Source organism: Xiphophorus couchianus, chromosome 3 (assembly GCF_001444195.1).
Source record: "Xiphophorus couchianus chromosome 3, X_couchianus-1.0, whole genome shotgun sequence".
NCBI classification, from domain to species: Eukaryota; Metazoa; Chordata; class Actinopteri; order Cyprinodontiformes; family Poeciliidae; genus Xiphophorus; species Xiphophorus couchianus.
This window is the reverse complement of record NC_040230.1, coordinates 13,790,048-13,804,537: the sequence shown is the minus strand read 5'-3', so window position 1 is coordinate 13,804,537 and position 14,490 is coordinate 13,790,048. Positions and strand designations below refer to the sequence as shown.

The 14,490-nt window shown below is 38.0% G+C and overlaps 3 protein-coding genes across 5 annotated transcripts in view; 2 read left to right on the top strand and 1 right to left on the bottom strand.

Annotated features, from left to right (window-relative positions):
- ttyh1 (tweety family member 1) overlaps positions 1-1,567 on the top strand; it is a 30,552-nt gene extending 28,985 nt beyond the window's left edge. For both annotated transcript variants that reach the window (XM_028012427.1, XM_028012428.1), the window contains exon 15: positions 511-1,567. In XM_028012427.1, coding sequence (XP_027868228.1) covers positions 511-594 — 84 coding nt within the window. In that variant the 3' untranslated portion in view covers positions 595-1,567. The remainder of the gene's footprint in view (positions 1-510) is intronic.
- A 1,667-nt stretch (positions 1,568-3,234) lies between these two features.
- On the bottom strand, positions 3,235-6,589 carry josd2 (Josephin domain containing 2). 2 transcript variants are annotated; one of them, XM_028013653.1, is made up of 5 exons: positions 6,203-6,589; positions 5,978-6,106; positions 4,683-4,808; positions 4,117-4,311; positions 3,235-3,935 (listed from the first exon to the last, which is right to left on the bottom strand). In XM_028013653.1, exons 2-5 carry the CDS (start codon positions 6,097-6,099, stop codon positions 3,824-3,826), a joined length of 555 nt encoding a protein of 184 aa, XP_027869454.1. In that variant the 5' UTR covers positions 6,100-6,106; positions 6,203-6,589; the 3' UTR covers positions 3,235-3,823. The 2 variants fall into 2 exon arrangements, with proteins under 2 accessions (XP_027869454.1, XP_027869455.1); XM_028013654.1 differs by having other exon boundaries at positions 6,326-6,589.
- A 2,248-nt stretch (positions 6,590-8,837) lies between these two features.
- ube2s (ubiquitin-conjugating enzyme E2S) lies at positions 8,838-13,618 on the top strand. Its single transcript, XM_028013564.1, has 4 exons — positions 8,838-9,032; positions 10,319-10,466; positions 11,617-11,807; positions 12,114-13,618. The coding sequence occupies exons 1-4, from the start codon at positions 9,030-9,032 to the stop codon at positions 12,480-12,482; spliced, it is 711 nt and encodes a 236-aa protein (XP_027869365.1). The 5' UTR covers positions 8,838-9,029; the 3' UTR covers positions 12,483-13,618.
- The last annotated feature ends 872 nt before the right edge of the window (positions 13,619-14,490 follow it).

The window sequence follows — 14,490 nt, the reverse complement described above, 5'->3', positions numbered from 1 at the left end:
GATATGCTGTCACACTGTAAAACGTGATTTTACATCGATTTTTAAACTGACAAAACTATAACTTGTAATTTTAGCTTAAGCTTTAGCTTAACTCTATGACAGTGGTGTCCAGAATCAGTACTAAAGCATGTCTAATGCTGCGTTCCAGTTGTACTCATCTGCAAAAACACAAAATCCTATTGTCTTTTTTTCTGGTTTCTAATGCAAATATATTAGTACGCCTAAAAAAACAAAACAACTAACTTACATCTAACTTTTTATCAAGAAATATGAGCTTGTTAAAATCAGTAACTCCTTAAAACTTATGAAAAAGTACAATAGAAGCATTTTAGTGATCCTTTACGATGATTTAAAGATGTTTAACGTGTATTTTATGTTTGGATTGTTACCAAACTTGAAATTTTTGTCATGTTTATCTTCACATGCCTGAGTAATAAACGTCTTTTCTTCTTTTTCTCCTCTCTGTGACATCTCTGGACCATCTCGACCTCCTGTTTTGTGGGAGCGCAGTACTCTCCCAGCATGCTGACTGGTTACGGGGGAAATCAATCACACCCCAACCCCTCCCATTCGAGGAACCTGTATTCACGTTGATTCTTCTTTTTTTTTGCTAGAAAATGTATAGAAAAAAAATGTTTAGTTTTCATATGAATGGACACTTTAATGAAATGAAAAAGAAACTAATCTAAATAAAATGAATGCTAGATGTGAATCAGTACCACAGGAAAATATTATTAAAAGCACTTAAAAAGGAAGGGACTGCTGACGTAACCAGCTGCAACGCTGCTGGTTGTTGGTGCGAAGCTAGGAATCGACGCCTCACGGTCTAACTTCTTCCCCCTTTGTCTGTTGGAAATCTGTGTAAACTGTGAACAGTGACGAGGCCAGTCTGAACGGTATCAATGCTACAAGCGTTGTAGTTTTATATTCTTACATGTATCTGTACCACCCGTTTATTTTCATGTTTTTATATGAATATTGTGTAGAAAAAAAAGGGAAAAAACCACTGGCTCGTAGCAAAACAGCTCATTTTTTTCTGTGAATGGTTATGCAGTTCCTTCACTTGGTATACATTTTTTTTATTATTATTACTTTTTATAGGTGGCAGTTCTGTCTTTTCCTTGTACTACTTAATGATGCTACTCTGTATATTTCACTGTCGACCGTATCTCAGTATTCATGAGCCTTTGTCTAAAAGGAAAAACAAACAAAAAAAAGGAGAAAAGCTCTACTTTGTTTAATGGAGAACTACAACTGCCACTCGGAGTGGAAGAACTACAAATCCCACGCAAATGACAGCAGGTACATAGCAATATGACCCTTGCTACTGGTGCTGCAGTAGCTCTACCGTAACAAGCAATAATAACTATGTATAGCACCGGGTTTCTGGGATCTCTCCAAGATGTTTTGTGTATATATGGTATGATTTGAGATTTCATCGAATCCCCCTTCCCTGCCAACTGACCCTGTTAATTGAGTTTGTATGGTTACCAATGCTCCTTTTGAATGGCATCCTTTTACACTCCAGAGTCTAATATAAATAAAAACAACTTCAATAACCTGTAAACAGCCTTTGCTTTCTTTTTATGAGTGGATAACAAAACAGAGCATGCGTCGCAGTAAATTAAAACAAGAGGTCCACGTTTATTATTATAAATAAGCATCAACAACAGGAACTCAAGAGGTTCAGGATTAGTCACTAGTGTCCATCAGAGACGGCGCTCCTACTTATTTGAGTATGCATAGTTCAACGGGCGAGACGAAAATACAAACATACAGCATCCAGTCACAGAACAGCTTTGTTTTTGCATGTGTTACAGACAGCTGAAAATAACCTGAATTTATCTGATGACTCATCAAAATAAACACAAACTCCACTGCAGATGAGACTTGCCTGCATCGTCACATCTTATTAGGAAAATAAATACATAAGATGTACATTTTGATGACTCACATGGGAACTATGAAGCAGGCTTAAATCACTCAAGAATATTAATGTGTTCTGGCTCGATAACTTCAATCCTGCAAAGCTGTGCGACTCTGCTTTTCCTAATGGATCTATGTGGGAGCCTTTTAGAAGAACTATCGTCCCCTAACAAGCTTACTGAACACTCAGTGTGTGACATTTTCTAGTGGTTAGATCTGTCATCTGCAAGTACTCTATTAATTTAGGTTTCCTTTTTTAGGCATTTGAGATTTTCCAGGGTGAAAAAAAATCTAAAAACTCTGAAAGGTTTTCAGAAGAAAAATTGGGAGCACATAATAATGCACAAAAGGGCCAAAATTATATCTCTGGATTCCAAAATAAACATACAACCTCACTAATATTTGGATAAATATTTCTTTGCAATTAGTAGTGCCCGCAGTTTTGTTTAGTTTAGAAAAATGTTTGCAGAAAATTACAAGACTTGAAAACCAAGTAGTTGGAGTACTGTGCAGTCTCAATATTATAATACAAAAACAACCGAAAAGGAACCAATACTGTCTCAATCTGGGAACTGGAGGAACACCAGTCTCAGAAAACTGGTAGATGTTTCAGTGCAATGGAGACTGGAAACTACAAGAAAAACTGCAATGAAAGTCTTCTGAAATGTAATGACTTTCTTTCTGATCCCACATCTTAAATGTCAACAAGAACTAATTTAATAATCCAATCAGCTGTTCTCCCAGATAGAAATCTAGATGTTTCATAATGATTCTTGTCTGGGAAAGCAAGAGGCAGCAGAGCATAAGAAAACACTTTCATTTAGTAGAAAAAGTTTTCTTTTTCCACTGAAAATGATTAGCAGGGAGTTCGATTCCCGGCCCAGGGTCTTTCTGCACAGAGTTTGCATGTTCTCCCTGTGCATGCGTGGGTTCTCTCCGGGTACTCCGGCTTCCTCCCACAGTCCAAACACTTGACTGTTAGGTTAATTGGTCTCTATGTGTGAGTGTGCATGGTTGTTTGTCCTGTATGTCTCTGTGTTGCCCTGCGACAAACTGGCGACCTGTCCAGGGTGACCCCGCCTCTCGCCCGGAACGTTAGCTGGAGAAAGGCACCAGCACCTCCTGACGCCACTAAGGACAAGGGTGTTAGAAAATGGATGGTTGATTAGCAGATGTGTTTATGTGTATGGATTTAATCCCAAGCAAAGTCAATTGCCTACAGCTCAGGTTAACAGGACAGACAAGATCCGCCATTGTGACGATATAAACTCACAGCAGGCAGAGTCACAAAGTTTCCTGATTCATAGCCGCAGATCCTGCTACATAGTTCAGCCATCCTGGTACGTGTGTGCCTGAATAAGCACAACCAAACACATTTACACCTCACAAATCCCACTCCGCAGTGCATAGGAGAGAAACGACAGAGGAAAAAGACAACGCAGCTGCTTCACCGGTACGTTCTGATATGTCCAAAAATCACCCAAATCTGAGACGACGACAAAGAAAATCACCTCAGAACACGTTTACCTTCGTATTTCAGTAATTAAGGTACCATTAACACGGCTGTTCAATCATTAACACAGCCTGCAAGTAAAACTGCAAACAGTTCAGTCAGTTCTCATAAGCGTATTTGTCTCAAACTAGCCCCACTTCAGCTTCTTCCTTGTTTTAAGACACGGTCAGACCAGAGGGAAAGCTTCAACAGCTGTTACAATCGGAAACTTCTTCATTTCAAGAGTAAACTTCACCCTCTGCTTCTCTTTGGATTTTCCTTTATGTATCAGTTAAGTGTATTTTAGTGCATTCCCTGAATACTTTTCTTTAATGAAGTGTTTAAAAAAAACAACAAAAGTCTGTAATTTTCCCCGAGGAGCTTTGTGTTTTGATACAAAATGGATCAATTGTTTGGGCTGTCGGGGTTTAACCATGACCCATCCTCCTCCACGTCCCGCTGGACCACCAGGAGCATCTCTGCCACTTCATGGGACAGCTGCTCGCTGAGAAATGCTCTGCAAGAAAGCAAGAAAGGAAAGTATTAGAAGAAGAATGCAGAGTGTAGAAGCAAAACAAAAGGAGTGAAGTAAGAGCCTTGTGATGGCTCGCATGGGAGTGACTGAGTCACTGAGACGAAGTTCAAGCAGGGAACAAAAGCAAAGATTTAACCTAATCCAGAGCGGGCCACATTCCTACCGTAGCTCTGCTTCTCCCCCGATGCAGGCGGGACCCTTCAGTTTGGAGTCCAGGTTGTAGTACTGTCCGTTAACTTGCCGGACGGCCAGCCAGTGCCGCCGCCGGAGCGGAAGGGACACGATGCCCAGAGACACTCGGGAGGGAACATTGAGAATAAAACCCTGGACCTTTGACATGCAGAGACTCTGAACCGTCCTGCAGGTTTACAAAAGGTAGCGATAAATAAAAACATTCAGTAGTTCAGAAGAGTCAAAGTTCAGAACTAAATCCAATTGAGAACTACGGCAAGTCAGACGTTCAAAGCTAGTTAGAAAAAAAAATTTTAAAACGGTTTGTGCCAAGGTTTTTCTAACATTAGATGTGCAAAATCCTATGTCCTTTTCCGTGCCACTTTGCATTACTTTGTAACAGAAAATGCCAATAAAACACACGGAAGTTTGTGTTTGTGATGTGTAACAATAAAAAAATATAAAAACAGGGAATTAAAACTGTTGCTATCCAGTACTATAACATAGTGATGGGTTGCTCATGCAAAAAGACATTTCATGACGACTTTAACCACTCACCTGCGTTTGTCCCACCACACAGCGGCCAGGTCTCTGCTCTGTAGTGCTGCCATGATCACATTAACGTCATAGTTTCCTGTGCCCAATACTGACCGATGGGGGTTTACCACACACTGTGGAGCTAACCTGTGAAGAGAGGAATTAGTGATGAATAAAAACAAGTTTCTATCCATTTCCGGTTCTTCTTTAAATAAGTGTTAGTTGTTTGTCAAAAACCCACCAGGATCATGACTCATTCTGCGTCATGCTCCTTCAGGCTGAAGACCAACAATGTCAGCAGTGGTCTCTCCAGCCACAATGGCTTCATTTGTGCAAAGCAGCATCACCGTTTTCCCTGAAGGTTCCTCTTACGTTTTCATAACAGTGACTTTGTCTAAAATGTAGCAAATCCATTACAGCAAACACCATGGTTGTCCACTTAGTGGAGAGACAGGCTGGCATTTTCGCCAATTTAAGGGCTGCCACCTAATTTACTCTCTGTTTGCTGTCCAGAGTTTGAGCCTTGACCACCAGAATGTGGATTACCTGGGAAACACAACATCTTTTTGTGTCAGCAGAACTAGAATTTTGAACCCAGAAAAAGGAATTAGAACAAACTTGGAATCCAGAGACTCTAGTTTATTAGTCACGCTTTAGCTTATTTTTTATTTTAGAAACTATAGAGTACTCACTATTTAGACCAATATTAGATTAATTTTTAGATTATTATGCAGAGAGACTCCTGTTATTGCAACCCAGAAAAGGAGGCTTTATTTATGAAGAGCAGAACCAAAGAGAAGAAAGAAGATCATACAATTTTATCCATTGGTGATATCCTCAACTTCAACATCACTCTGTCCAGCTTTCTGGACATTTACAGACATTTAAAGAGGAGCGGCAAAAGCAAAAAGATGATTTAAAAGTGCTTGCCAACAGCAGATGGTGTCATCTAGGAGACATATCATCTCTGATGTCTGGAAATTGAGCTGTCGGCATGTCATGACATGTCATACAGCAACAGTCTTCAGTCAGAGGCTTCATCAATTTACAGCAACACCGACTGCTACCATAAATGTCTCCTGCCTACAGCATCACTATCTACACTGACTTAAGATAACTGAATAAGAGTTACAGCGGCATTTAATAAGGTACTGTTCAATTTGAACTGAATTTTGTTTGTTGTTTTGTAATGTTTATGTCTTACAACTTAGACTTTCTGTTGATTAAACCCGTCGATCGTTGTCACAAAACGCCAGCTCTGATGTTTGTGTGTAGTGACGAAGTGTCCGCGTGCCAGGGTGAAGGGATTGGGTTACCGTTTACAGATGTCATCGGCCGTCTCCTTGGTAAACACCCGCTCCTGGAGCACGTTGTTGAGCGCATGTATGGCGCACAGCTCCAAGCGCTGCTTCTCGTGAAACACCTCCCCGTCGCTCATACTAAAACTTCAAACACACACACAGAGAGAGAGAGAGAAAAGTTACGTTTTCGAGAAGCGTTACACGTTACAGCTCTTCTCATGCTAGTTAGCATCTGCTTACCCTGACGCGGAGCCTACTTGTGACCGCCCGCTGATTGTTCTCTGTTTTCGGCTGCAGGCAGTCAGGAAAACAGCAGCAGAGTGGACTATTATTATTCAACAAAAGCCAAATGAAACCACTGACCTGCTGATAAAGCAAATCCCTCAAATGATGCTGGAGTCTAAAACCGGAAGTAGGGCTCTTGTTGTTGTTGTGATGCTGCTGCTGCTGTTGTTGAGAGATTGTCACACACACCCCCGAACAGAGCGGTAAAATAAACTCCCCCAGTGTTAAATAATCGATTTAACCCAGTGGAATAAATAAAAAAACTAAAAACAGTCGATGAAGCTAACTTAGGTTGCAACTCCAAAGAGGGTGATACTGTGTTGTAGTGCCCTCTAGTGGTGAGCCTTGTGAAGTGACAGATTGCGACCACTTGGAAAACAACTAGATAGATAGATAGATAGATAGATAGATAGATAGATAGATAGATAGATAGATAGATAGATAGATAGATAGATAGATAGATAGATAGATAGGACGTCAGAACAACAAACTATGTAAAAATAAGATAAAACGAAATAGAAGAAACATTTATATGGAGAAATTCTTGTGTATCAACAGCACATAAGCACATAAAGATAATATGTTATGTATTCTCTTTTCTATCCTGTTTAACTCTATGCTATCTATTCTAGTATTGTAAATTGTAATTTAAAAACTTCACTAGAGTCCAAATGTGTTAATTTAATCTGATTGGATATGATTTGGAAGGGAACAGTCTTATATAAAGTCTTACACGCAACAGTGGATATCAGAACAGAAGCCGAGCTACAAAGTCCCAGCCGTTGTCTGTAGACATCTGAGACAGATTTGTCCTTTCACACAAGAATACAGACAGCTCCTTGTGTTGTTGGTTTATTTTTTGATTACTTTTTAAAAATAGCCTCTTTTTTTTTACCTTTGTGTTATGAGGCACTATGCGTAGAATTTTGATGAAAAAGAAATTATTGAAAATATTTTAGAATAAGGCTGTAAGTTTATTTATATATATAACATTAGTTTTTTTTGGCAGAAAGACTCACTGCAGGGCTGTTGGATGAGATTATGAAACACTGGACCTTTTGGTACAGGTGTGGAAATGGACCTCTGCTCCTTTTAATGAGTGCAAAGACACCCAGACTGAGTGGGAAGTAAGATTACAAAAACCAAACCAGAACCATTACTGCAACTCTATGACTTAGCTCTCTTATTCACTCCTATTCTTATTTTCATATTATGTAATTTAAAAAAAAATCATCCTTCTCAGTTGCACATCTCTTGGATTATGAATACAATATTTCTATTCTAATAACGGCACAGTATTTAGGTTACAATCTTGCTCAGTACATTAGTACTATCATTGTTGTTATTGTTAATCTTGTTTTTGATCTATTTTTAACACTTTTTGAGCTTTTATCAATATCTTCAAAATGAGAAATACTTTTACATAACTTCTGATTCTGAAGACATTAATAAATAAATATGTGATATATTCTTTCTCTCTCATGGAAATTAGCAAATATAAACATTTTTAGTAATTATAGCTGACCTAAAACAAGATAATCAGATCTAATTTAACTTCATGCTTTACATGTTTGAATACATCTATTTCTGATATTTTTTTATTAGTAGTTTGTATTTATCATAGTAGTTAGGTTGGGCATTTAAAACGAATTGATTTTCAAACAAGTTAGGCAAGGAGTGACATAATTTTTAGTTTTAAGTTCCGACTTCTCCAATTCTTCAATTAAAAAATTCTTTATTTATCCCAAAGGAAAATGAAATGTTGTTGCAACTCATTTAATTCAAATATCTTCAGAGTCATTTTGCATTGTGGGCAGGAAGGATCTCCAGTAACAATCAGTCTTGCAACAAATCTGAAGAGACCTCTGACTGAAGACAGGTGATGTAAGACAGGCCATTTTCCATGCAGAAAAGACAATATTCACAGTAACATGTCCTTGATAGCACCATCAGTTGTTGGTAGGCACTGCTAATCCACTTCTCTTGCATTTGTTGCTCCTGTTTAAATCTCTTTGGGGGCGTATGATCAGTGATTTGATTCTTGCCCATTATCATTTCTTTATAGGTCAAAGGAATAATTTGAACTGTAAAGAAACACTGGCCCCCGGTAAATTTGAAGAATCGCGTCTACTGTTAACAGTTGCCACACATTAAATCTTTTACACTTATACAATATAATCAATTAAGATTTAATGCGTTGTCAACTGCATGATAACAACAACACCATGTGAAAGGAATAATACAAGCTTACCACTTTAGAATGCCACATATTTAACAAAAACAAATATTTTGCCTGTTTTAAGTAAATAAGTAGAATACTGATGCTTGGTTTTAAGATCATTGGCCTGATTTAAACGGTATGTAGACTCCACACTGGAGATTTTTGGGCGCCGCTAACTTATGCTGGTGTTTAAATGATGCTGACCCTGTATTGATCGGGGTTTGTAAGATTTTCAAAAGAACCAATGAGTGGAGAGTATAACTCATGATTTTAACTTTCTGAAGCTGATAGGACCGTCCTCTATGATGAAACGATAATTATGCAACCTGATTGGCTAAGCCTTTCTGACGTATCACGTCACCAACCTTATCATTGGTCAGCGGCAGTAGGTTAAACCGTAGTACGTATTTTTGTTCCTGTGTCAACGTATAGAAGAAGAAAAGAAAAACAATAACGTCCGAGGCAGGCTTAAGTTTTTATCACAGACATTTATTATTAAAAAATAATAGAAAAGTTTCTTTATATCTGACACACGCCATACATTCGTCGTCCTTCTCGAAGATGGTAAGATTGATGACCGAGTCTGTTGCTAACAGCTAGCTGCTAGCTTGATCCGACATTTACTCGTCGAAGGCTCTCCTGAATATTTAATTTTTTTTGTTGAAATGTGTGCTTTAATAATAGGATAACTTTTTCATTTAGTCAAATCAATAAGGGAATTTACAAAGAAACTGGTAGTTTTCCAGCTGTTAAGACCTGATACTAACTGTCCGAAGCTATTGTTTGCAATGCTAACCGTTTCCTATAATTAACTTTCTCTATGAGATGCTCAATAAAATACTTTACAAACAGCTTGCCTTTAATGCGGAATTGTAATGTGTTTTTTTTTTATAAAAGGTAAGAGCCAAATAAACAGATAAAGCCATTTTAATCTTTTGAAAAAACTTTGTCTTGACCGCTGGCACAAGAGATTCCAAACTATATCCAGCTCAAGATTAGTGAAAATGCATTGAGGTGTAAAACAGATTCTGTAGTCAAACTAAATTTACTAAAGAGTACTTAAGGAAAAGGAGTGTAATAAAATGCTGCTGATAATTTATTTCAATATGGCATGAAATAAATTATCACTTGAAAAAGACGGTCTTTTCAAGTGAACTGTTAATGGAAATACTTTTTAAGTAGGAAAGACTGTGGCAAAATCAGTGTTTTTGAGAATAATTTCTGTTATGATCAGTGGTTTTGATAAAAATGTTTTTGCTTTTTAGCATCAAGTGTTACGTACTCAAAATTTGCAAGCTCTAAGGAACAAAATGTTAGATCTTCTGTCATGTCAGAGACAGAAGTCATTATATTGGCTTTTGCTTGTGGACATTTAACTACATATGCACAAATCAATTTGTCCATAAATCAAAATTGTCCTGTTTGTTTAGTTGATTGATATGCTAAATGCTAAAAAAAATTAAATATTTTTAAAATCTGAAACGTCATCTATCAACAGCATATACTTTCAATATTTTTTATTTCAGCTTAATAAAAATAGATTAAGGTCAGAGCGATATGTTGTAATGGCTCTGACCTTAATTTTCTGTTTGATTTTGAACTTGAACCTTTATGAATCTGCAGCATATTCCAAGGGGTGGTTCTTAATCCCAAGGGTGGTTCTTACTTCTTAATCCCAATTTAAATAATAGTAATAATAATTTTTAATCTAAACAATATGACGTTGCCTGACCCTATCACTTTCCCAGCAAGGTTATAAGTTCTTTAGGGATTTTAAAAATGCTTTCTAATGGGCTTACCTTATTACACAACGTCTTGTTTGCTAAAGATTTAATAATCTTTCTCTTCAGAACTCTAATGTAGAGAATTTGCCCCCCCACGTTCTGCGGCTGGTCTATAAAGAAGTTTCCGCTTTGGCTGCAGACCCCCCAGAGGGCATCAAGATCTATCCCAGTGAAGAAGACATAACTGAACTTCACACGTCTATTGAAGGACCAGGTAAAGTTTGGAATGTAACTTCTTCATAGAAATAGGAATTTTCTGTTTGCATTTATTTGTTTAATTCTATGAAATTTTTCCCTTCCCCTTTTAAGGTAGCCATAATCTTTTTCAGATTGTGTATAATACATCAGCTTTGATAATGGCTCATAGAAACATGGCAGTTAACTACACAGTAGACAAAAAAATAACATTAGGATTTTTTATTATAATTGTGTAATGTCTTAATCTTATAGTTTCAATAGGGAATTTATTATTTTAACTATGGTATGTACATTACAAGACATGAGAAAAAGTTCCTCTGTAACAAATAGTGAAGCAAAAACATAAAGCACAAAAATGACACTGCTTTAGATAAGTATTCATACTCATTCAACTTCTTCAAAATATGTGCCAAAAAATTCAATATATTCGATTCAAAATCCAGCCCAGGAATTATGTAAATACAGTCTACCTATGACTGATTTAATCTCGGTAGTAATTCAGCTGTTCAGCAAAGCCTTCAAAATTTTGTTGGGGAACAAAAGGCGCCATGAAGACGAGGGAACACACAGACATGGAGCTTTCAAGATCTTGTTCAATCAGTTATTGCAGAACAGGAAAATATCAGACATAGTATTATTTATGGGTAAAGTGCCTTGGTAGCAAAAAAAACTAGCACTGCACTGATTTTTTTATTTTGTTTTCCTTTGCAAACATTCTGTGCAAAAAAACGTTGCGATGACGTTAGTCTGAGCAACACACACACACAAAAAAAATAATACTACCATTACTCCGCTCCTATTTTTATCATGTAAGTACTTAATTGGTGTTGTGTGAGTCAGATTAAATAGATGAACGACAGTCAGTGGCCTCCATGTTATCTCCGTGCGTTTATTTTCCTTTCCCCTGTTGCTTTGGACCAAGAGGAGGCAGATCAGGTATTTCACTCCTTCACGCAGCATTCTGCATCACTCTATTTGTAAGTCTGTGATGCAGAAAGTGATATCAGAACCTATAACATTATAGGTATTTGTTATTTGTGGTTGATATTGCTTTCCCCTCAGCTGCAGCTTTGTGAGCCTATTTTTTTGGAGGGAAAAACATTTGTACAGACTTGACACAGTAATGAGATACATGCTCATGGGATGAATTCTTTATACTCTGACAGAGGGAACACCATTTGCCGGCGGCATTTTCCGAATGCGACTGGTCCTCGGGAAGGACTTCCCTGCTGTTCCACCCAAGGGGTATTTCCTGACCAAGATTTTTCACCCAAACGTGGGTCACAAGGGAGAGATCTGTGTCAATGTGCTGAAGAGGGACTGGAAGGCAGAGCTTGGCCTCCGACACGTCTTACTTGTAAGGTTTACTTTTTTCTTTTTTCTTATTTTAGAACCTGAAATGAATTTACAGTGACATGACAAAAAGGGAAAAAAAACAAGGGTCAATTTGCATCCTTCGCTGTCATGATCTTAAAAATGTATCATGTGAATAAGCTTGTTCGCATGTGACTCCTATTTTAATTTCTTATTTAATGGGAACACGGCTATTGTGAAATTGCTTTTTCAACATTGGAAAATAGATAAGGACCTTGCATACATTTGTAATGGAAACAGATCTACGACATAATTATAAATCTTTTGCTTTGTTTTTTCCCAAAAAAAGACCATCAAGTGTCTTCTCATCCATCCAAACCCTGAGTCTGCGCTAAACGAAGAGGCTGGCCGCCTGCTTTTAGAGGATTATGCCGAGTACGAGTCCCGCGCCCGTCTCCTCACAGAAATCCATGCGATGGGTGGGCCGGGCGGGACCTCCGGGGCTCCTCAGGACCCTAACGACGGCCCTCAGCCAAAGAAGCACGCAGGTGACCCTATGAAGAGATCGGAGCCCAGCGTGGCAGCAGTACCAGCAGCTCTGGGTAATGGAGCTAATGGAGCCAGTACCACCAGCAGCAATAGCAACGGTAGTAGTAACACCAATAATGTAGGAGGGAAAAAGAAAGCGGATAAAAAGCGAGCTCTGAGGCGACTTTAATACCTCTGCAAAATTTCTGTACGTATGAATGCGAGCGTGAGTGTAAATATAAATATTGAATTGTGTTGACCGAATTTTTTGTTGTTTTCTGTTTTTTTTCTGACTCTTACTAGACTTTCCCTATTGTACCTCTGTTTTGCCTCCAGTTCGTTTTATCCTATTGGCTGTACAGGTTTGTTAATTACTTCCATACCTGAAGACACTGAAAAGCTTCTGGATACAGATTTTCAGCAGAATAATTCCAGTTATCTGTATTCTTCCTTTGAGCCAGTCTGACGGAACTACATCACTGAAATATGGCATTTAATGTCTATTATTGACGCATAATTCCTATTGTTTTGGACTTTATCAGGTATTTTTAAAGTGTTTCTTGCTGCTGTGGTGGTACCGTGTACTGCACAGCCTGCCTTGTTATTGAGTCTGAACTAGGACGAAGTTTTCAAATTGAGCTCAAGGGATTTTTATGGAAAATTTGCTAAAAAAAAATTAAAAGTACACATGTTCACTATCGGGATAGAAACGATGCTAGTGCGCAGAGCTGAATTTTTGTAACCTGTATTTTTCATATCATGGTCTATATGTGATAAAGGTATGGAAGAATTAACACTGGATTATAAGAAATCTGTCGTCTTCTTCTTTTGTTTTTAAGAAAGAAAAAGAATATTTTCACTGTCCAGTATTTTCAAATCTTTGACATGTCCGCACTCGGCTGTGTTGTGGTTGTGCGTGAAGATGTAGAGCAGTCACCATGAGGGAGCAGGGTAAGCTGGTAACTTTTATAAAAACATGCAAAACAAACAACAAAAAAAATCAGATTGATTTACATCCGGTGTAGTATAGCAAACATCTGCTACCTACTCTTTCCCACTACTGAAACTTCTGTAGTTTCCTTTCAGAAACTGCAGAAGGCATCCATGTTGGCTCGAGTTTCCTCCTCAATCACAGCACTGGCAGCGTTTCTTAGGCAGATTTTGTTCTGTTCTAAATGCATGCGAGGTCCACAGATCCGGAGAAAATGCTCTGAAAAGACGTTTGTGAAACTCCGTTAATGGGGTCAGCTGATGGCTGGATATTTTGTGTCCATTTTAAATTATTTGAAATAATAAAACATTGAAATATGACAAGTAAAAATTAAATCGAGTCCCGTTTTCTGTTTTTATTTTGTTTCAATGTAAAACAACTGAGTGTATCACCAAGGTTTTGAAAAGTTACAGATGACTTTGTGCCGCTAAGCAACAGTCCAGATGTTTTTCCTCCTGGCTCAGGGAAGAGTCTTCTGTGTCGTTTGTAGCCTGTGTTTTGGATTCGACTGTGCGTTATGGTCCTTAATGTGCTGACTCCAGACTTCATTCCTAAATCTACAAATTCCTCTCAAGACTGTGGTTCTCTGTTGCAGGTGGATATTTTCCTTCCACTCCACTTTCTTTGAATATGCTTGGATACAGCATATTCATTTTGATGTGACACTGAGTTTCCAATATTTTTGTAGTATTTCTGAAACACTGAATGTTTTTTATTATCAGTAAATCAAAATTACAATAAAGTGTAACTTTATGAAATGAGTGACAAAAATATAGAGCTTGTTTTATATTTTGAATTAAAAAATACTTTATTGATCCTAAAGGGAAATTAAATACATTATTAAATGTATCTGTGTGCCATGAGGATTAAGCTCAGCTGGTTCGACATGATACTAGCAACGTGTCCAATTTTATCTTGTGATAACTGCCCATCATACAGGTCCATTCCTCCTAAGTAATGTGTGTAAGAGAGATATTTTCACTGTCTGGCAATATAAATTAGCGCTCTGTTTTTGTTTAGAGTGGTCTCCTGCTCTGATGGAATAATCATTATGAGGAAAGACTAATTGCATCCACCCCTGCAAACTAGCCAGTGAAAGTGCACCCGGCAGAGCGTCGTCATTGGACCATAATTGCGGGCTCCACCGGCCTCTGCCTCAGACATGCAGCAGACCACCCACCTGTGTAGAAATAGCAGCCTACCATGC

Coding starts and splice junctions, on each gene's coding strand:
- ube2s (XM_028013564.1), top strand. Junction 10,467..11,616: donor CACGTCTATTGAAGGACCAG/GTAAAGTTTGGA, acceptor ATACTCTGACAG/AGGGAACACCATTTGCCGGC. Junction 11,808..12,113: donor GCCTCCGACACGTCTTACTT/GTAAGGTTTACT, acceptor TCCCAAAAAAAG/ACCATCAAGTGTCTTCTCAT.
- josd2 (XM_028013653.1), bottom strand. CDS start 6,099: ATGAGCGACGGGGAGGTGTTTCACGAGAAGCAGCGCTTGGAGCTGTGC. Junction 4,312..4,682: donor GTGTGGTGGGACAAACGCAG/GTGAGTGGTTAA, acceptor GTAAACCTGCAG/GACGGTTCAGAGTCTCTGCA. Junction 3,936..4,116: donor GGGGGAGAAGCAGAGCTACG/GTAGGAATGTGG, acceptor GCTTTCTTGCAG/AGCATTTCTCAGCGAGCAGC.